The following is a 22,631-nucleotide window of genomic DNA, read 5'->3' as shown; positions in this document are numbered from 1 at the left end:
CACGTTTTAGGCCGGCCTGGAAAGTACTAGCTAACAGGTGCCTAACAGTGGTCAAAACAAAGATATATCCTAATCATTAAGGATTAGTGCTGCCGGCAAATACTTTCCTTAATCTCAGTCGCCTGTTTGGTAACAAATGCCCGGAAATCTAACACATGTAATGTGGCTCTCTCTCTTGATATAGACACAGCTTTCAACACCATGGAGTGGCCCTAGTTAATGGTAATCCTGAAAGAACTGGGGTCAGTCCCTGCTTCAGCCAGTGATTTCAACTACTGTACACCCAACCAGTGGCACCAGGCTGGACGGGCCGGATGATAGCGCAATGCTCGATTGGTAGGGACACTAGGCAGTCCCTCATCGCCCCTCATTTTTATGGAGCCCCTGGCCAGTCTGCTGTGTATTAGGGAGGCAAATTGGGAACTACGCCCCGGAGTCCAGTGGTAGATCATCTCTCTCTCTCTCTCTACATGCTGACGACTCCTTGATTTATCTTAAGGATAGCCTGGGGGCTCTGCTGGAGGTGATGGACATTTTGAATGAGTTTTGAAATATGTCCTGGTTAAAAATTAACTGCAATAAATTCTGCCTTTTCCCTCTCTCGCACCTACAGGACAAGGTATGTGCTGGACTCCCCCAAATGGGGATAGAGCCGAAATTCCAGACTTTTAAATATCAGGTTGTAAATTTATTTCACACAGATTCTGACTTAATTGAAGAGAATTTGGGCATGCTGATAGCATCAACTCATCAGTCTGTGAAATTGTGAAATTCTGGATCTCCTTCCTGCTGTCCCCAATGGGCAGGATAGCGATATCTAAAATGCTGGTCCTCCCTAGATTATGTTAATTCTTCTTGACTCTTTCGGTTCAGCTACCCAGCAAGGTAATTGCCGACCTGCATAAAATTCTCTCCAATCTAATTTGAGGTTTGGGCTTTGAAATGGCTTGCCCAACTTAAGCTACAATGACCCACTGATGCTGGGGGCTTAGAGACCCCCATTTATGACCAATACTATGCTGACGCCCTGCCTAGCTTCAGTGGGTAGCTAGGTGGCTGAGCCCAGACAAGGATCTGGACAGGAAAGATATCATCGGAGATATGCAGAACCCTGAGATAATGTGTTGGTTGATGACACCGTGAGTGGAGCAGCAAATAGCACATAAACTGGTTGAGATGGCAGGGCACTGCTGCAGAGGATACATATACTCCAAACACCACAGACACCGGTATACACTGAAACTCCAGCTTTGGTCCCCTCATTCTTTTTGTGGCCTCATGGTCACACATGACAAACAGTCTTGGACCAAGACTGGTGACACTGAAGCGGGCAACCTCTATATACATGGGACTCTTTATACGTTCCAGGAACTCCAAGATGAGTTCAACCTGGGACCGGGTCAATTCATCACTTACCTTCATTAGACAAAACACTGCAGCAGTTATGGCAGCAGAAAGGATTGGAGCCCACTACAATACTTGCCCTCAAGATGCTACTTACCAATAGATCGGCACAAAGGGCAGTATTGGTGCTATATAATATCCTATTGACCCTACACGCTGGCCCAAAACCGCCACTTAGGGCAGGGTGGGAAGAAAATATTGGGGCAGACATATTGGATAATTGGCCTTGGGTGCTCAAATTCATTTAAAGAGTGTCCTGCTATGCCTGCTTAAAATACACCTGAACTACCTCCACAATACCTACCTCACGCCTACATGTACAGACCACATGAATGAGGGTGCAGATTCCAGATGTCCCCGCTGCCAATTCCTAAAGGCTGGATTTTTCCAAATGTTGTGGCAAAAGCCTATCGTTTTGCTGTTTCGGTGGGGAGGTACTTGAGGTTATTAGTAAATTGGTTGGAAAACACTGCAGTTGGAACCATTGCTATGCCTGTTAGGCTTAATTTCCTGACCGAAGGGAGCTAAATACCTCACAAGGTTCACAGATGTAGCCCTTGTTTCAGCAAAACAACGCATAGCAATGGCATGGAAGTCCCATAGAGTGCCAGACTTGAGTCAGAGGTTGGGAGATCTGCTGAGATAGATGGGCAAAGGCAAAGGCAGACTTGCTTGCAACCCTGAGGACAGCTGAAGGGCGGCTGGCCCATAGACGGCACCGAAGCTTAGCCCCACTAATTTAATCAGAAAAACATGAAGAAGTTGCAATTTGCAGCTACAGTAGCAGCAATGAAAACAGATAAACCGACACACCGGTCACTTTAAATGCTTCCATTTCTGTTGTCTGTGTGCTGTCAGGGCCAAGTGGGCAAGTCGGCAGTAAAAAGTAAAGTACTATATTAGCAGAGTTCTGGGAACAGCGCATGTTTTGAGGGGCGTTTTACATCTCAGCGCCCTTCAAACATTTGCAAGCCATAGACATGCTGCGCATGCCCAAATCAGCGCAGCATGTCTGAAGAATGAAGCCTGCTCGATGGAGAGGCATGTCAGCCCGCTATCCAAGCACCCTATCAGAAGAGAGGTTGAAGCGGGGAGAAGCAAGTTTAGACCGAGCCCTATAATGATTTCTGATCAGGAGTTCAACAGACCCACTTTGAGTTGGATATGAGCACACAGCTCAGCCTGCCAGATACCTACATAGAAGTGGAGTTCTAGCAAGCGCTAAAGGTAAACAAAATGAGACGCTTGTTGGCAGTATGTTATAAAACCATTGGATCTCCATTGTATAACATTCCCTGTAACTGCTGTAGGTGCCTTTCGATGTTTCACTCATAGCATTCTCTCCCTCAAATCATGTTCCTGCACTCCATTTTCCTAAATTGTGTGATTCCAGACAAATGCTCTGCCTCAAGTTCCATGTCTGTTAATGAACACGGTGAGGCGGTTTATTTTGCACTCACAAGAAACAATGAGTACAGTTTAATTCAATTTTTGTGTGAAGCATTTTTATTCAATATTTACAAAATCCAAAATGATGTGTCCTTTCCAAGCAAACTTGTATTCACTTTAGAGGCGCTTCCCTATTTCTCCTGCCAACGCTGCACCATCCCTTCTCACCTCTCTTTCAGCAAGAAAGAGAAAACACTTTTCATTTGTCAGTGCAGTATATTCACAGATTTGTCAGTGCAATGAACCCCTTACACGCTCTGCCAAAAATCCTAAATTAAATAATATTGAAAAATTATATGAAAAAGCAACATTAAGGCTGTTCAAAAATTTACTTCAATTGAGATTTGTATACATATCTAACCTAACGGCCTCAGAGTTACATACTTTTAGAATACTTGTTCCAAATCTCATACAGGAAAAGGCAGTGATGCCATTCATGCCAGTGACAAATTGTGCACTATTAAAATGGTAACAACGTCATTACTACAAATATAAATGAGGGAAAATGTCCAGGTGTTATTACTTGCGAAATGATTTGCGGGGGTGTCACGGGGGGGGGGGGGCTTGGGGAATTGCGGGAAACTAAAAATAAAAATAAAAATTACATTAAACTTACCTTTCCGCCAGGTCCTGCGTCTTTTCGGCTCCTGCTCTCCTGCCTCCGACAGGAACAGGAAGCAGGCAGCCAGGCTCCTTCCCTTAAGCCAATCAGCATTGTGATTGGTCGGGACGCTGCCCAGCTAAAAGCTAATGGGGTGGACATGTTTTCCATGGAGGCTGCAATGCAGCCTGCATGGAGAAGGGCAGAGTGCACATGACTGGTTTAGGCAGCCCGAGAGGGCCGACCAAACAGTATTTGCGCACTCAGGAGTGGCCAAACGACTACCCCCTGCCCTGCTCAAAGAGTAGAGCAGCCCCACCGCCAACCCGCCCACAATGTGCAAAGGAAACATAAAATGATAATAACTAAAAGTTAGTACCATTTTATGTTTTGGCTTTCTCGTAATGCGAGAAAGCAGTGAGGCGACGCTCCTCCGCTCTAGTGAATCCTTTCACTATTGAAATACCCTGGAAACAACTGTATGCGCTTCAGCTGTTCTAAAAGACACTCTAGGCCCTACACTTTCTGTCCCATCAGTGTAACCCTAGAGTCTAGGGTTACACTGATGAGACAGAAAGTTTTAACAACTCGAAAATTTTCCTCAGGATGCACTGCTAGTGCAAAGCTTGCTTTACCAACTCAAAAAGTTTGCCTATGGCTGCACGGCTAGTGTAAAACGTGTTTTACTAATTCAAAAACATTTCCAGGCCCAGGCTGTTTTCAAAGTTTCTAGAAGGAAGTCCCCTATGAATCACTTTCAAGGACAAGGGGATTGTTCACTTTGCTTACGAAATTGGATCTAAGACATGTACTTTCGCCGCACTACTTTCCAAGTTCACCAGCCACCTCTGTGAGGGGGGATGGCAGGTGACCATGCAGTGGGAACTGATAGTGTTGTCCTTAAAAACAAAGGCAGGTGCCTGTCCCCAGTGATCACCGCCGGATTATTCCTTGACCAAAGGTGGCTCAATTGACGGAAAGTGCACCTTATGCCCAGCTGGCGACTCATGTTTTTTCAGGCGTTACTCCCGTTGGTGGTTAACATTATGGTTTATGTCGCCACAGTTATAAGATAGTACATCATATAGGCTCATATTCTTGACAGTTTCTACTTTGTTTGCAGATGATGGTGGTAACCTTCACCTAAACGGGAGATGACTTGTAAAATGGGTACCTTTTGCAACTATGGATGACCTATATTGTCTGTTCTGTTTTCGTTGAATAAAGATCTATTTATTTTAAAAAAGTGAATGTTAGGATTGGGAAATAGGGTATAGCAATAGTTTGGGTATGGGTTAGTAATCGTGTTAGGTTTAGAATGACTTTGAGAGTTGGGTTTAGGGCAAGTGAAAGTTAAGTTTTAGATTAAGGTTAAGGATATGGTTCTTCCTACAGTCCAGGTTATGGCAAGAGATAGCATAATGGAGAGTGTGTAGATTAGGACAATGGTGAGGGTTAGGCATTCACATTAATGTAGAGGTGGAAGACGAGGGATGTGAAAATCAAACTATATATAGTTTCTAATTCAATGATTTAAACTACAGCTCATTTCGGTGCAAACTGGCAATTCCAAACCTTGTAAACAAAATAAAACTAGATGACTTTCTCACCAGTCCCTATGAACTAATTACAAACATTTGTACAAGGCCATGTTCATTTAATAATATAGCCCAGGATTATTGCTCCATGATTCTCCATACCTGGCCGTACTTCCACAGTAGCCGTGTCGATGTCCGAATCACCCCGGGCATCTGTGACTTTTAGATGAAAGATGTAGACTCCCTCCACAAGGTTGGTTAGTTGAAGGATAGCCTCATGGTCTGAATTGTGCATCACATCCTGCAAAAACAATTCAGAAGTCATCTAAAATAATAATAATTTCTTGCTTTCAATATCTGCCAAAATGATATCTAAAACAAGAGTTGGCTATCAGTTGTAGTTTAGAATCGTCTAATACATATATATCCGCATCGCTGCGGCGGCTTTTCCCGCTGTGCGCGGCAAATTCAAAATTACCGCGTTACGTGACGAGCTGGCCTTGTCATCCGCGCAGGTAAGCGCGATGACGAGCCCAGCTCGTCAATAGCCTCGAAGGGGTTATAAAAACAGAAGGGATTAAAGTAAGTCTTGATTTTGGGCGATCATAAATTTCTACCTTCTTCTACAAAGTATTTTCTGGCTTTGAAGCTATTTCTGTTCCTTCTCAAGTGCTGAATATTAGTTAGAATTGGTAGGGCACAAGCCATGATTGGACATATGGGACAAAGAGACAATCTTGGCCTGCTACAGGACTGACATTAACGCTGGAACAGCGCTTCTCATTGGTTACCTTGTAGTTGAATTGTTTCTCCATGCTCACTTGGTGAATTTGCTGAATTGTAACATACAGAAGACTCCTGGAGTGAAGTCACTGGGGCCCGGTTACTAATGTGGGACAAGTATACCACAATCCCTTGAAACTTGCAACCTGCTATGGCTCACACCTACAGCTAGAGGTGGGGCTATAAAACAAAAGGTGCTACGCAAACAAATGATGGACAGAGTGCTGGATAAATCACACATTCACCCCCAGTCAAGAGATCTGGGTTAAATCCATCAATTTTTTTGCTCACCATGCCACCCCAGTTTAGAACCAGCCATATTAAAATCAGTCTTGACCCTGTGCCTCATGGGAACAGTTCAGACCAAAACTGCCAAGCCAGGTCCTCCCTTGACCCGAAACAAGCATCCTGGGACCGGTTTCTGGGTATTACCCATCATCAGCCAGGCTAGCTTGAATCCAGTGGCACAGTGAGCATGGTACCCACGTCTGGGCATACCCATCCCACTAAGGGTGAAAAGTGCTACGCAAACAAATGATGGACGGAATGCTGAATAAATCATACGTTCACCCACAGTCAAGACTGCATTCTGTCCATTAATTGTTCTTTTTGCATTTGTCACCCGAGTGGGATGGGTATGCTCAGACGTGGGTCCCGTGCTCTCCATGCCACTGGATTCAAGCTTTCCTGGCTGATGAGGGCTGAAAGTATGAAACCGGACCTAGGATGCTTGTTTCCAGTCCAGGGAGGACCTGGCCTGGCAGTTCGGGCTGGACTGTTCCTACTGGGTGCAGGGTCAAGACTGATTTGCATATGTCTGGGTCCAAACTGGAATGGCATGGTGAGCAAAAAAGCAATGGATTTAGGCCCAGATCTCTGTACTCGGGTGAATGTATGACATTGTTCTGCATTCTGTCCATCAATTGTTTTTTTTGCATAAAACAAAACGGGCTGAGGCTGCATGCACAGCACAGTTCTTCTATTCCTTCCTTGGAGTGTTTTTCCATCAGGCACCTCTCAGCAAAATTTGGTTATCTCAATCCCATATGTGCATTTGCTGGGCAGCAGCATAGGTACAAATAAGGTACCCTTGCTTCATGTGCAGCATGTTATGATACCTGCCCAGACTACAAAATGTCCTAAGTACTTCTGCAGTGCGGGAGCACCATCAGCTCAGCCCGGGCTAAGAGCAGTTGCGTCTTCACCCTTCAAAGCCAGGAGAAGACTAGGCTGGACAGCCCCCTTTTCATTCAGCCATCATCTCATCCTGGTACTGCCTAATTAGCTTTATTTGGTTTCGCCTGAAACCGTAATTTTGCATTTGCATCAGCATTTACCATCGGACTTTTATGATATTATGTCAATTCACTGTATGGAGGACTCTAAATTTACTCTATGGTGATACATCTGTTATTGAATTAGACATGAGACCTGTAGTATGGTCTTCTCACAGACTTTTATTCCTGTTTCCAATTTTATACTGCAAATCACTCCTTCCTTGGGGACATTAGTTTTTCTTTTCTAAATTCAATTTTATTAATTTTCTGATATCAGAACAGTGTATCATCCATCACTTTACAACTCCCCCAGAACATAATAACACAAGCACAAACAAAAGAATCATACAGGATGAGTCAGAGGGGGACAGAGTGATCTTCCATTGAACGGATGATCCAATTCAACAGTGTAGGAGAACACATAATTGGTAGGTTGTCAGGGGCGAAAGAGAAAAATCTATATGTTTAACCCCTTCTCTGCGGGGTGTTTTCCCCCGCTGTGCGGGGGGAGGGGGGCCGCGCACCGCGCCGCCGTGCTGGTGACGAGCTCAGCTCGTCATGAGGCACAGCGGAGCTGCACTCAAGACGAGCTGAACTTGTCATGGCCACACCCGTTTTGGAACGTTCAGCACAGCGGGGAAATTATCCCCGCGTGCGAACGTTCCAACGGCCGTGACGAGCTCAGCTCGTCATGAGTGCAGCTGCACTGTGCCTCATGACAAGCTGAGCTCGTCATGAACATAGAAGAGGATAACAAATACAAACAAATATTAGGAGTTAAACAACTAACCCACTGGAGAGAGTATAGAAGTATGTACACAAGCGTTTTTTAAGAATATCCAGCATTGGGTTTGTCACTCTTATACAAATGATCAGGTTAGTAACTGAGGGCCAACCACAAAAGTCAGATTTTGAGGTATCGTGTGCTGCTAGGTGGTAATGTCTCAGGCACGATCCCTGGGCCTATGGAAGAGCCCCAAAAGGTAGAAAGCTGGAGGTTTCACAATGTGACATCCAGAAGATTCTGCGATAAAGTGTGCTACTGTATCCCAATATATTGCTTTCTTGGGGACATTACTTGATGGCACTTGGTCTCTACCAATTTCCTCCACAGTGTCATATATTAGCAGCTGCTTATCATGCTCACAATAAAAAAGTAGTCTTTACCTCTACCCTTTTCCAAAACGGGTGAGGAGTTATGTAAAGCAGAAATGCAGAGTTTTAGGCATCTTCCCTCTCACAACTCCCTCTATCTTGCTGAGCTGACAAATGACATAAGACTTTTACCATTTCAGGCACAGTATTACAAGCTTTGTATTAGTAAAATACCATCCAAGCCAAGCTGGAAAAAATAAAAGCAGCAACCGACACAACTATTTCGCTCTTACTAGAGCTCGTTAGAGAGGCATAGTTTTGTCCTATGCCTAATGTCTTTGCAGCATAAATACCAAAAGCATTGGTCACTGTTCTTGCTCGGCATAGATGGTACTGTAATAATGCTACGCTTAAAAACTCTGCTAGAAAAAATACATTTGAGGTGAGCAGTTTTAGGGTATCGGTGGTGTTGCAGAGTGCTTCATGTGGAGGAGCCACTCTCCGCCCGACTATAGCTATGACGAAGACTGTTTTGGTTGAAACGCATTGCCAGGAATAAAGCACTTTACCACAGACCCTGGAGTGCTGTCTTTTGTGTGTGTCTCTAGTCACTATAGAGTGTGCGTATTGGATTTATAGAGAGACAGAGCAAGCACTTGCAGGGGTACCAATTATGGTAGCATTCTCTCTATTATACAGCCCTGATAATACCCTCTCTGATTATGTCCGGGTTCATATTATGCAGGGCTTCAAGTTTAGCCAGTCTTTGTTTGTGACACATTTCTACAAGACTCTGAACAGAGAACTATTTAGGGTAATACCATAGAATATTCTCAAGCCCTGTTTATGTATGGACACTCTTTGGGCTAGCGTTTTGATCATAACTCGTCGATTTAGCAAAAAGTCACTCTAAATGAAACAGAATTCTATTTTCCTCCAGTGCCTAGCTTGTTCTCACAGTGTTGACTTCATCACTTGACCACATTGTGTAATTCTTGAGAAAATCACTTCATCTCACTGTGCCATACTTCCCTTGTTTGACTTATTTGTAAACATATCCCAAGCGCTAGATCAATAACTTGTTTACAATTTATATCTAGATGAACTGTGCAAGGTCTAGTCAGAGTCAAAACATTATGGACCCGATTTGCAAGGTTATTTACAAATACAAGTTCGCTTTACATAAGCTAATGTTGGTGTTGCACTCATACGTGGATTTTCACTTGAAGCAAATATATACATACATGTATATTTCCTAAAGAGAAAATGGAATTGACAATAGGTTAGTGAAAATATGGTTTTAAGGCCTACTTCTGTAACTGCGTATGAATTGTCGGAAGTAGTAAATCTGCAGCAACTGAAGGCCATAGAACAGCGGGTACAGTTTTGTAACATTTTGTCCACTGTATTGTTCTTTATAGTTTTACATAGATTCTCCATTATTTCTTTTTAAATGCTATCATGCATCAAACTCTACTAAGTGATATATTAGATCAATGGCTTTTAAAGTTGTCACACCACTTTAGCTAAACTAAGTGTAACCTTCATCAGTATTTTTTCAAATTGCAAAAACCATTTGTGCACCTTTTCTTTAGAATACAAAGAATCACTACTCTTGCTTCCATTCTGCGGCATGCATCTGCTTATAACTGAGGAGCACTGTATGAGGATTGTAATTGGCAACAAATTATAAACTCTTGCAAACACACCCATATGTTTTTATCTAGAACCCGTGAGTAAGTCACGGTGAGCTTATAGCTCACTGCATTTCCTTTTCACACTCGCTTTAATAGTAAAGCCTTTGCGTAATTGATCAATGTATGCAATTTTTAACATCCTATGTGTACGAATACATATCTTAGTTTAGCAGCAGGCTCTTTCCCATAAACATACAGAGGTACAAAGCATAGACCCGAATGACAAAGCAAAGCACAACAAACTATGGCACAGCACTGCACAACACACGCTAACATAACAAAACATACCATAAAATAACAATGCATAGCACAACATGACACAACATAACACAACACACCTTAACATAGCACAGCAGAGTAGTGCACAACAAAACATAACACACTACACTATAACCTAACATGGCAGCCATAACATAAGATGCCCAGACATAGCACAGCATAGGACACCATAACGTAATGCAACATACTCTAGCATACACTGCATAACACAACATGGCACAGGAATATCTCATCATAACATAACCGAGCATAGCATGACATAACATACCAAACCCTAACGTAACACAGCAAAGCCCTGTGTGATGTATAAAAAACTACGCCACACACCCCAACATAAGAAAACATACTACTAACCATAATAAATCATAACAGAGCATAAAACAACATAACGTAGAACAGAACAATTCACAGCAAAGCACAGCCTGAGTAGTTTATAGCACGACATAAAACCATAACATCGTTCAAATGTAGTGAAAATCTGCATAACATAGCACAGAAAATTAACAACTTAACCATAGTGTGTTAGATTGCTCACTTAAATAATTGTTCACTGCACAGATCAGTGTGTCACCTGAAAGGTACTGGTTTGAGTTATGGAGTGTTTATTCATTTGTAACTTTTCATCAATACTTTGAGACAGCCAGTACCGTGATAGGTAAAGTGTCATTTTCTGACTTTATCTCCTTTTCCTGAGTCAACATTTGATGCTTATGGGACAATCTAAACCACTGCTGGTGGCGCACAGGTGGTCAGCCACACATTGGATGCTGTGCAACCGTCTTTGCTTGTTTAATATTATCACTTTAGATGACTATTGTGATCGATTGTAACAAGTTCAGCCACTTCATAGAACTGAAGAGGTACTTTTGTCCATTGTTGATGACCTCAACCGGCTGACAGACCAAGGCTTCTCAACCACCTTGTTCGTACTCAATCTGTTGGCAGCGTTGTATATGGTAGACCATAATATTCTGCAGTTTCACCTTTTCCAAGCAGGTGTTTCCTTGCTTGGATCACTGACCGCTCAAGGGCAGCTCACACTACCTCCTTTCAGATCCACTTTTCCTCATGCCATATCAAGAGTCATAAGCGGGTCCTCTCTCAGCTCCGCACTTTCCAGTGTATTCATTTCCACCCTGACCAGTCTCATCATTTGAGACATAGGTGGATGACAAGTGGAATTTCTTTGGTTTTAACCTCTTGCATGCTCATGACGAGCTGAGCTCGTCATGAGCCACAGCGCTACGGTGCTCATGACGAGCTCAGCTTGTCATGGCCCATGGAACGCTCAGATGCGGGGAGAATTCCCCCGCTGTGCTGAGCGTTCCACAGGAGGCAATACACCTGTGACGAGCTGAGCTTGTCATGAGCACAGGAGCGCCGTAGCTCATGACGAGCTCAGCTCGTCATGAGCATGCGGGCGCTGTGCGCACCCCCTTTCCCCCCAGCACAGCGGGGGATTAACCCCCGCAGCGAAGGGGTTAATGAATCATCCCCATCCAGTCGTACCAACTTCCAAACTGCCTCACAGCAATTGTCTCAAGCACGAATTAGAATTATTTTAAGACCAACAGAGATAAAACTAAAATCCTGATCATCCACCCACATTCCCCAGTTTCTGACTATCAATTGGTGGTCTCGTGACCTGGGTCCAATCCCAACTTCATTACAAGAATTCTGGAACCTGGATTTCTAGTTTAATCATGCCCTTACACTATCCCCTAAGATCAATAAAATCTGTCATCGGCCAGACTCTGGAATTCGCTTACCCAGAAATTAAAAGATGAAACACACTTGCTGGCCTTCAGGAAGGCTTTGAAGGCTTTGCTCTTCAACCTTTGATTCTGGGTGAAGAACCTTCGGCATTTTATTACATGATGAGCTAGCGCCTTGACACCCTTGGGTAACTGTATTGCGCTTTACAAATCTCTTTTTCATTTAATTGATTCCATGTTTCTTCTACCTATGTCTTCTACACAAGAATATTCACTTTCTCCCTTTCTATGCCATGAAGAAAGTTGTCTCAGCTGTTAAGACTGGACTACTATTTTTCTGTTTACCTTAGCCTTTCGCCCCGTCCAAAACTAAACTGTCCGTCGGTTGATATTCAACCTACTTCCTTGCATAGGCCTTCTCTCTCTATAAGCTTCCTGTTCTCAAATACATCACTTTCACATCAGTATGTCTGGTCCATCGCACGTTTAAAAAAAAGGGCCCTACTTCCTTCAAATCAGATGTTCTCACAAGCTATCATCCAATACTCTTTGCTCATTTTCATGAAGGTCCCCGACTGTCCCTAATTTTCGAATCCCCTGCTCAGGAGGTAATTCCATCTCTGTCCTAGCTGGTAGCTGCTAAGGCACAGAACTCTCTTCTGCTTTTTTTCATCTTAATGATGATAATCTATATTTCTGGCAAAATCCTAAGACTTTGCTTTTCCGATGCTCTTTCTAAACATCAAGGCAGTTGAATCTTCCTCCAGTCCTCACAGTGCCAGGATACCCTGCTGACTGAGAGTCTTCACTTTACAAATTGTACTTTATCATGAGATTCAACCAGGCTGCAATTCACAGAGCATCTTTGATAAGTCTTTTAAGTACATGAAAATATTTGCTTGTACCATGACAATCAGTTTCCAAAACTGTTGTATGCATATTTTATCAACTTTAGAGTAATTGTTTGTCAGTAATTTATATATTCTGTATTTTTATCAAAGAAGCTCTTGTAGAGAATTCTTTTTTTTTTTTTTACTAATCCTTGCTGTTATTCTTAAAAATACCCTACATTTAATTAGCACAATGCCTACATTACTGCAAAGGTGTAATGGAGGTATTGTTTTTGGAGTCTGTGTCTCCGCCAAAGCCAGCTTCCAGGACCGAATGAAAGACATCACAGACTGGATGAAGCTCAGCCGCCTGAAACTGAACTCAGACAAGATGGAAGTCCTCATCCACGGCCCATCCATCTCTGCCTGGGACGACTCCTGGTGGCCCCCTGCTCTGGGCCCCCCATCCAAGCCCACGGACCACGCACGCAACCTGGGCTTCATCCTTGACTCCTCCCTCACGATGGCCAAGCAAGTTAACGCTGTTACCTCCTCCTGCTTCAAATCTCTCTGCATGCTCCGTAAGATCTTCTGCTGGATCCAGGAAAACGGTCACCCAGGCCCTCGTCACCAGACATCTGGACTATGGGAACGCCCTCTACGCTTGGACCACCGCCAAACTACAGAAAAGACTCCAGCGCATCCAGAACGCCTCAGCACGACTCGTCTTGGACATCCCCCGACACAGCCACATCTCCGCCCACCTGAGGGACCTGCACTGGCTCCCCGTCAGCAAAAGGATCACGTTAAGACTCCTCACCCACGCACACAAGGCTCTCTACGACTTGGGCCCCGAATACCTCAACAACCGCCTCACGTTCTACACGCCAACCCGCCAGCTTCGCTCCGCCAGCCTTGCCCTCGCCACCGTCCCACGGATCCGAAGAACCACCACTGGAGCAAGATTCTTCACCTACCTAGCGGCCTAGACCTGGAACACCCTCCCCACCCACCTACGACTCACCCATGACCATCTCTCCTTCAGGAAGCAACTCAAGATCTGGCTTTTCGAGCAGTAGCAGCCCCCCCCCCCCAGCGCCTTGAGACCCTAGCGGGTGAGTAGCGTGCTTTACAAATACTCTTGATTGATTGATTGATTGTATTTGTTTTCACATTCTGCTGCTTTTGGTGCCTAGTTGAGCTTTAGCATCACATTTTAAAACAAAAATAACTTAAGACTAATGTAACCATCTTTCTGACAAACCTATTTATAACTTCAACTTCTGAGAATAAAGTAACTGACAAGACACTTACAAATTTTTTCTATCCTTGCTCGAAAGACCCTTACCCATATACAGGAACAAGGGTACTGCAAATGCTATAACATGCAAAAAGAGGGATAACTATCCTTAATAATTTCCTGGGCGGAGTTCCACTCATGGAACTCCGTGAAGTACACAAAACCCTCCACAGCGCTATGCAGAGCTCCTAAATGGCAGAGTTTCTTTAGATAAATCTAGTTTGTGAAAGCTTTCTCAACGCAAGTGGGCGGTTTCACAATGCAAGTGGTGGCAAGCATACGCAACCACTCGCAATGAGCAATCAGACCGCCCGCTTTGAGAAATGTCGCCGGGAGGTTCATTTTCCACGCTCGCCAACTTGATGTTGACGATCGCGAAAGAGGAAAAACCTTGCAGGGAGGTGGCTTTCCCGCGCTCGCCAACTCAACATTGACGAACGTGAGGTAAATAACTCCGCTCCGCTAGGCGAAGCAGAGTTTTTCGGAACTCCGCGAGCTCTGCGTAACGTGCAGTGCAGAAAACTCTACAAACTTCGCCAGCGGAGCGGAGTTCACAGCCACGACTTAGGTAAACCCAAACTGGGCAGTGTGTTGAAACCACACTTCCTGCTCACCGTGGACCTGCGATGCTCGGCCAATGGATGGGTGCACATCCTTAAAATTACAAACCACAACTGGGATGTAGAAAGGTAGATACCGAGTACTCTCTCACAATGGCAGAAGTGCACCAATGGTGGTGTTACAGGTTATACCACCAATGGTAGTGTTGATGCGTATTTCCGGGTGTATTGTGCTTTGCTATGAGTAAAACTATAATCTTGAAAGTATGGAAAGTATTATGTGGTTATCACCTAGAGTCTACCAATCCTCACCAAATCACTGAACAAATAAGGCAAGCTAGTTATGAAGTTCAGCTGATGAGTAGGTCAAATGCCCCATTATGGTAACAGAAGTAATAAAGTATGACATAAAGGATAACAGAGAATGTACCCACAACTATCTATCAAACGTCACTTTCAAAGGTAAACCACGGTTATTGCAGTCACATGACACCATATGTCTACACCAAATATAATGTTGAATTGTCAGTCTACTGTCAAAATTTCCACTATACATCAACATCTCCCTAGAAAATTTTCAACCAGTTTTGAATTCCTAAATTCTGCTAATTACACTTACCACATACTTGGTGAATTCAGCTGCTCATTGAAATTTTAGTAGGGACATGTTTATGCATGGTAGGCAATGGTCAGTATTTGTCTACATTTTGCTAGTTTATTTTCTCACAAGCCATAACTTCTGGCCCCTTGTTCATCCTTTAGCCTCACAACAATTCGGGATTAGTGTAAACTTGCTGCGGGCAAGCATCTTTCTAACTTACCATTTTGCCAAGTAAGACACAAACATCTCCATATATTACTGAATATGGGAACAAAGGACCAGTTTTTACATGGTGCTAATCCGCACCTGACATAAACGTGGGAGAAAAGTCCAGCGCGCCCCAGGCACAGACACAACACAATACCTGCCCATCATATCCAATGCCATGGTGGAAGCAGACAAAGCTATCCCCTGAGAGGTCATATCCTCTTCAGCCCAGATCTAAAAACCCACAAACAGGACCCGCAGCTGACATTTGTTACCCTGGCCAAGACAATGAGAAATATCAGTGATTTGGCACCAAATCTGGTAAAACTACACAAAAGGACTGGGTAATTTTTTTGCACGATTATTCTCTATTCCAGGAACAAAAGCTCGTAACGGTTGGAAATAGGTTTGATGATACAGATCAGAACTGTTTATTCCGGGTCCCAGGTATCCCTGTCCCTATATCAACCCCCTTGTAATAAGCCCTTAGTAGTGGACAGGAAACTTACATATTTTACCAACTGGTGGAGTGACTTATAAATGTGTGGTATTCTCTTTAAACACTATGTTTAGGGTCACAATATAATTATGTGGCAAAACTCAAAAAAGAAAACAGACAGTTTAAAAGTAACTTACCCCCGCTGCTGGGCTCTGGCCATCTCGTATCCACAGATATGACACAACCCCTTGGTCATCAGTCGACTTTGAGCCATTTAACACCATGGAATTATTGGGAAGCACAATAATGTGACTGCCGCCAGCATATGCCTTAGGAGGACTGTTGTTTTCTGAACAACAGAAAGTAATGAAACGAAATGGTACTGGTCAAATGCAGCACAAATTTAATAATCAAATACAACAGTTAGATTTACTTTGACAGATCTTAATTTTGTAAAGTTTTCCCCTGGTATGAGGGAATTCTGATGATAATACAGGGGAGTCAACATATCAAGTCACCTTTCTCCACAGCTCGTTACAGTCCAAGCAAGAGAAGAGTAAAAGTGTAAGCAATTATAAAACATTTACGTTTACAGATTTATGAAGAAAATTGTACCTTTCACAAATTAAAATTTCTGATATATAGTTCTACCCAAATATTCCACAATTTTTTAACATTCCCAGAGCGGATCTGCAAACCTTTTCTTCAACAGCTTTTGCATGCCAATAGGTGACATCGTCATACTCTGCTTTTGCTTTGTTCCAACTACGGAGGTGATGAAGCAGAGCCATATACAGGTGACAACTGTGCTTACTGATCTGATTGCCTTTTTACCTTGCTCATTGACACAGATGTGGAGCTTGACTCCTGAACTTTTCATCAATGTTCACTGACTCCCAAATATCTTTAAGAAATGACAGTGTATTAAGGAAAATGTCCCTTCTAAAGAATACAGGCTCAAACCTTGTGGAGCATGCAGGAAGCAGATGTCAATCAAGGATACCCATGACATCAGCATTTGGTGTTCAGGCTCCAAGCATGACTCACTGTCCTGCAACACCAGTTCCCCGATTCACCCCATGACTATCACAAAGCTAAAAGCAATGCTGTCCACTGCCAACACAAGACTTGAGGTCACTCCCATTCAAAGTCCAGAGCCTGTTCCTTCTACTAGACTCCTACAGATTATCATGCTTGGTTAAGTTCAAGACAAAGTCGAAAAAAAAGTCTTGCCACAATCACAACAAATTTAAGTGGAAGTCAACACTTCTCCCATCTCTCACTTCAGGGAGAAGTTTAGTAGTTGGCGCTCTGTGGACCCAATTCTGCTGCCACCGTTTGATCTCTATACTATTCCAAGATTGGAGTTGAAGACGCCCTGAATTTCCTTGGGTACAGCAGGTTGAGGACTTCAAGAAGGCAATGCTGCAGAAGTTTCTGGGTACTCCAGCTTCTGGTGACACTGTCAGAATTTGTTTTTTGCTGCATTCGGACTGTTTGCACTTTTGTAATCTCGTACATGACATAAGCCTGGAGTGGGCTGATGATAGCTCATGGTCAGAGACAGACATTGGTGTCATGTTTGTGGCTGACATCAGTAGAGTCATCACTGGTGCCAGCACAGATGGGACAGGTATGGACCCAGGGGCTTGGGTGTGAACCAGCACAGTGGTATGGGCTCATACCTTGGGGACCTATGGGGGCCGAAGAAATGGCAGCATGAGCGGAAAGCATTTCCACTTACCAGAACACTTTGAGTGGGATTTTGCATGGGTATGGCTTCTTGAAAGAGATCGCGAGTGGCCTCTTGACCTAGAGCAAGAACTGGACTTAATGATTTACCCACAAACTCTTCTTATGTTTGGTGATGTAGATTTTCACTTCCAGCTCCCAGGTCAGTTTTTAATACATGAGGGTACGTTTATCCCATAACTTTGAATCATGACCAGAATCTGAACACCAAAGACACAAGTATTGAAGGTCTGTGAGCAACATCTTCTTCCTGCTATTTTTGACACAACTTGAATCCTGTCATTTTTGGGTGAGACATCTTACCTGCCACACTGTATGGGATAAATTTCAAGTGGTTGGAAAACCAACTATATTGAGAGCAGAACTCTAGATCCATGTTAAAAGGCAGGAAAGAAAGCATCAGAACACATAGGCACTAATATGCAGCTTTGCACGTGAGAATTAGTGGATGTTAACCTGCTTTAGCACTTCAATTCCCTAATCCCTATTGTGAAATTTTAAGAGACAAGACACTTTACAGAAAAAAGGAAGACTATGAAAAGGAAATAAAAAGTATCACAAACAAATTTATAGTGAGAGGGTACAGGAAGAACGCAAGTGAGGTGGCAATGAAAAGAGCTGATACAGTGTCTAGAAAAGATTTATTACAGGATTAAGTAAAAGAAGAGTAGACAGATTGAATAGATCAGAATATCTGTTTTACTCCACAGTACACATTAGAAAATATCCAGATCAGAATATTAGATTTTTTTTCAAAAGTATATGTTAGAAAGTATCAAAAAGTGAACATACTAAAGTAGATAAAGATACTGGTAAACACATGGCAAAACTACAAAAGATAATGAATACAAGAAATAAAAACAAAAATAGTATTGTTAGTATCATGACTCAATCTCATAATGAATTCAGCAACAACAAAAAATATCAAATATGGCTCCCTGTGCACCCAAAGAATAAATATGGAACCTGTGTTAGTTGCTTTTCAATAACAGAGAAATTATTAATATTTAAAGTTAATAATGAGAAACCATCCAAGATCAATCAAATCAAACATTGTTAGACAAACTACTGCATTTACATCACATGTGTCTGTTATTCACAATACTAAAAGACAATTGAAGGAAAGACTGAAAAAACTCATTTGAGCCTTCAAAATCAATGACATACGATCATTGGGAGAACACCATAAATGAATGCTGGGAAATATTAGAATGTTTGGAATCTTTCATTTAACACCGACCGAAGAGGAGGCAACAGGGATCTGAAGAGGAAATTAAGCCTTTAGGACACAGTATTACATAGGCTAAACATGAAGAGCAATATTCATTGTTAAACCCCTTCTTAAGAGCCTACTTTAGACTCAGGGGTTTTGAAAAACTTCCGCTTTATCTCACTCCTCCCTGCCCCAGCTAAGATGTTGGAATTCCATCTTAATCGATATCGTAGCTCCTTTCTTGGGGACTAGGCCCTTCTTGATATCTCCCAGCATGGCTTCAGGAGATCTCAAAGTACTGAGACCGCCCTAACGGCAGTTGTTAACAACATCCGCTTCCAGGTCGATAAGGGCCATACCACTCTCCTGGTCCTATTAGACCTGATGGTGGCTTTTGACACCCTATCTCCCTCTATTTTGATCTCTTGCCTTAGGGAGATAGGGGTTGGAGGCCCTGCCCTGAGCCTCTTGTCTTCCTTTCTTATTGAGAGAGAACAGAGAGTGAGGCTGGGCCAGTTTTTTTCTACCCCGAAGCCTGTGCATTGTGGGGTCCCTCAGGGCTCCTAGTTGAGCCCTACATTATTTAATATCTATGTAACCCCACCTGCCAGGATAGTTCGATCTTTTGGGCTGGAAGTACACTCATACGCCGATGACACCCAAATAATGGTCTCTCTTTCGCAGCCTGTGAAGAACTCTGCTCTGAATTTCAGGACGTGCATGAAGGCGGAGTCTCAGTGGATGATTCAGAACTTCCTGAAACTGAACGGGGAGAAGACGGAGGTGTTGATCTTCGGGAGTAGTCAGGATATCTGGTCTAACGACTGGTGGCCGGCCTCTCTCGGGGATTGCCCTCCACCTTGTCAGTTTGCTAAGAACCTAGGGGTTCTGATGGACTCCGCACTTTCTTTCGAACGTCAGGTCAGTAGGACTGTTTCCACCTGTTGTAGTATCATCAGGATTCTCAGAAAAATTGCTCACTATCTGTCTTCTGACGCCCAGGTGGGCATTAATAAGAATCTTATTCATCGCCTCCAGATGGTCCAGAACGTGGCCGCAAAGATGGTTCTTAACTTCCCTAGACTTGCCTCGGCATTGGCAGCCCGTAAAAGCCTTCATTGGCTTCCTATTCAGTCTAGGATTTCTTTTCAGATTCTTTGTCTTGCCCATGGGGCCTTTAATGGCACAGGTGCTGAGGGACTCAGGTCACTTATACATCTGTATGCTCCTTGCCGATTTCTTCGCTCCTTTAGCAAATATCTTTTTGAGGTACCTAAGTTCAAGAAGGCCAAGTGGGGAGGTAGAGCTTTTTCCACGGCTGCGCCTAGATTATGGAACTCCCTCCCTCCTGAGGCAACCCTCTCTTGCACTGTTTCGCAGAGCACTGAAAACCTGGCTTTTCTCTGAAGTGCATTTGTAGGATCTTCCCTGGTTACTACTCTCTACTTGACCTGCGTATGCGCCTTGACGCCCTGGGCTAAGTTGCGCTTTAGAAGACTCCTTTTCATTCATTCATTCATTAACATTATTTTTTGTAATAAAAAACAGAAAAATGTTTGCAAGTATAACCACAATCAGATTGCAGTTTACAATACGTAAAAATAATTTACAAATGTAGGTGAAGTTTCAGTTGCAAAGAGTTCCTGCATAGGTAATTTAAATAGCGTTGAGCCAACAAATAAAATAGTTGTGTAAGTATAATTTCTAGTATAAATACATGGTTATATTATTAGTGTACATGTTATTGACATTAAGATGGTATGGTGATAACAGAAAGATAATGTAATTGTAATTGTATTTATATAGTGCTGACTATCCCTGCCAAGGCTTTGAAGCGATTTTCCGTGAGAAGCGCGCTACTCCAGAACCCAAAAAGGATAAGTGGTGAATTAGTATATTGAACTATGACTTAATTTGAGGGGTGGACATGTGAGTCTGTTAGTTTAATTGAAAAGGATAACTGAGAGATAGAAAGAGGGAAGACTCTAGAAAGTGTTTATTGGGAGAGCATAGTAGTAGTAGGAGGTTTAGGATGCGTAAAGGAGAGATGGAGGAGGTAAAAGTCTCTACAAATGAATTAGGGAGATCACAGTAGTAAAGTTAGTTTTGAGATGAGTCTAAGGAGGGATACACAAGAAAATAATTTGAAAAAGGGTTGTTTGGGAGATCATAGTAGTAAAATAAGGTTTGGGGTAATACAAGGAAGAATAGAGGAGGGAAGAGTCTGGAAAGGGTTATTTTGGAGATAATAGTAGTCGAATGAGGTTTGGGATGAGCCAGGGAGCATAGGTAGAGGATATATTGAGAGAGGGAGGAATAGCGTGAAACATAGGGTAGTGCACTGGAGAGACTCAAATTATTATTTTTTTTTTATTCTACAGTAGGAGTATAGTAATAAATATATACATACATGAGTATATGGAGAAAATACATGTATAGGAAGGTGATATATTATGATATAAGCTGTATTAAATAAACTCAGACTTTTAAGTGTTGTTTTACTTTAAGCAAATTTATTTGTGTAGTTTAACATTTATTATTAAATACCTATTTAACCTCTTCACTGCGGCGGCTATTCCGCAGCAGCGCTAAGGGGGAGGCGGGGCCGCGCGGCGGTCCCGTGCTCGTGACGGAACCGCTCCGTCACGGCCCGCGGGTGAGCTGTGCATGTGACGGAACGGTTCCGTCATGGCCCGCCCGCTCTTCAGAACGTCAGCGCAGGCGCGGATTTCGCGCCGCGCAGGTGCGGCGGGCGGGCCGTGACGGAAACGTTCCGTCACCAGCACAGCCCACCTGAGGCTCGTGACGGAATGGTTCCGTCACGAGCATGGGAGAGGTTAATATTTCAATAGTGAAGCAATTGTATATAAATAGTTATGATGATATATAAATAAATGGAGAACCATAAGCATATAATCAACTTATATAAACACTGTGCAGCAACCTACGTACATGTTAAGCATAGACTAATAGATTTATTTTAACCATAAGTAATATGGGCATTTGTTAAGCAGACCTAAAGAATATCTATAAATTTAAAATCATAGGGTCCGATTCACAAAGGTGAACTGAGACGAAAGTCTAACTTAATGACTTTTGGTATTCACAAAGGGCATTCATGACTAGTAAAGTTTGACTTTTGTCTCAGTTAAACTTAAGTTTTGGTCTTAAGTTTAACTGAGACCAAAACTGAGACAAAAGTCTGACTTTAGTACTCCTAAATGCCCTACTACTCATAAATGACCTTTGTGAATACTGGAAGTCGTGAAGTTAGACTTTCGTCTCAGTTTAACTTCATGAATCCAGCCCATAATTATAATATATTTTTATATAAAGAAAAACACATATCTAGATACATACATATAATCAAATTAAATGTTTATATATACAAAGATATGGTGTACTTTTGTGTTTGAGTATGGTGGTTATGTTGAAAAGAGCCAAATCTAGAGTAGTGTTCGAAAGATAAGATGGTTATCCATGGATTTTAAGGGAATAGTACGTTTCGTTGGTTTGGCAGCTTTAGCAGAGAAGGGCGTGCCACCTATAGCTTTTTTCTTGCATAGTGGGTTTCTGAGGCAAGGTGCCAATCGATACCTGAGGTTTCCTTTGTTGAATATATTGTGTGATTTTATGCCTGATGAAAAGCTGTCCTGTTCCATGTAGTGCTTTGTCCGTGATACAAAGCAGCTTGAATGTGGATCTTATGATACCTGGTAACCAATGTAGGGCCCTAAAGCAGGCTTGTGGCTTTACATGGAGGTGGTAGCTTGGCAGCAGAGTTTGAATCCGTTGTAGTCTTTTCATAGTTGAAAAAGATGATCTGTGATAGAGACCATTGGTGTAATCTACTTTAGACAGTACAAAAGAGATAGAAGCCTGGAACTTGTG

General features: G+C 42.9%; 1 protein-coding gene across 1 annotated transcript in view; it reads right to left on the bottom strand.

Moving 5' to 3' along the window:
- Positions 1-22,631, bottom strand: part of KIAA0319 (KIAA0319 ortholog) — a 993,525-nt gene that overhangs the window by 145,516 nt on the left and 825,378 nt on the right. The window contains exons 14-15 of the mRNA XM_086965138.1: positions 15,973-16,124; positions 5,155-5,293 (exon numbers count right to left, since the gene is read on the bottom strand). Coding sequence (XP_086821264.1) covers positions 5,155-5,293; positions 15,973-16,124 — 291 coding nt within the window. The remainder of the gene's footprint in view (positions 1-5,154; positions 5,294-15,972; positions 16,125-22,631) is intronic.

The sequence above is a fragment of the Lissotriton vulgaris genome, chromosome 4_1 (assembly GCF_964263255.1).
Source record: "Lissotriton vulgaris chromosome 4_1, aLisVul1.2, whole genome shotgun sequence".
Taxonomy (NCBI): Eukaryota; Metazoa; Chordata; class Amphibia; order Caudata; family Salamandridae; genus Lissotriton; species Lissotriton vulgaris.
This window is presented reverse-complemented; position numbering and strand designations above follow the sequence as displayed.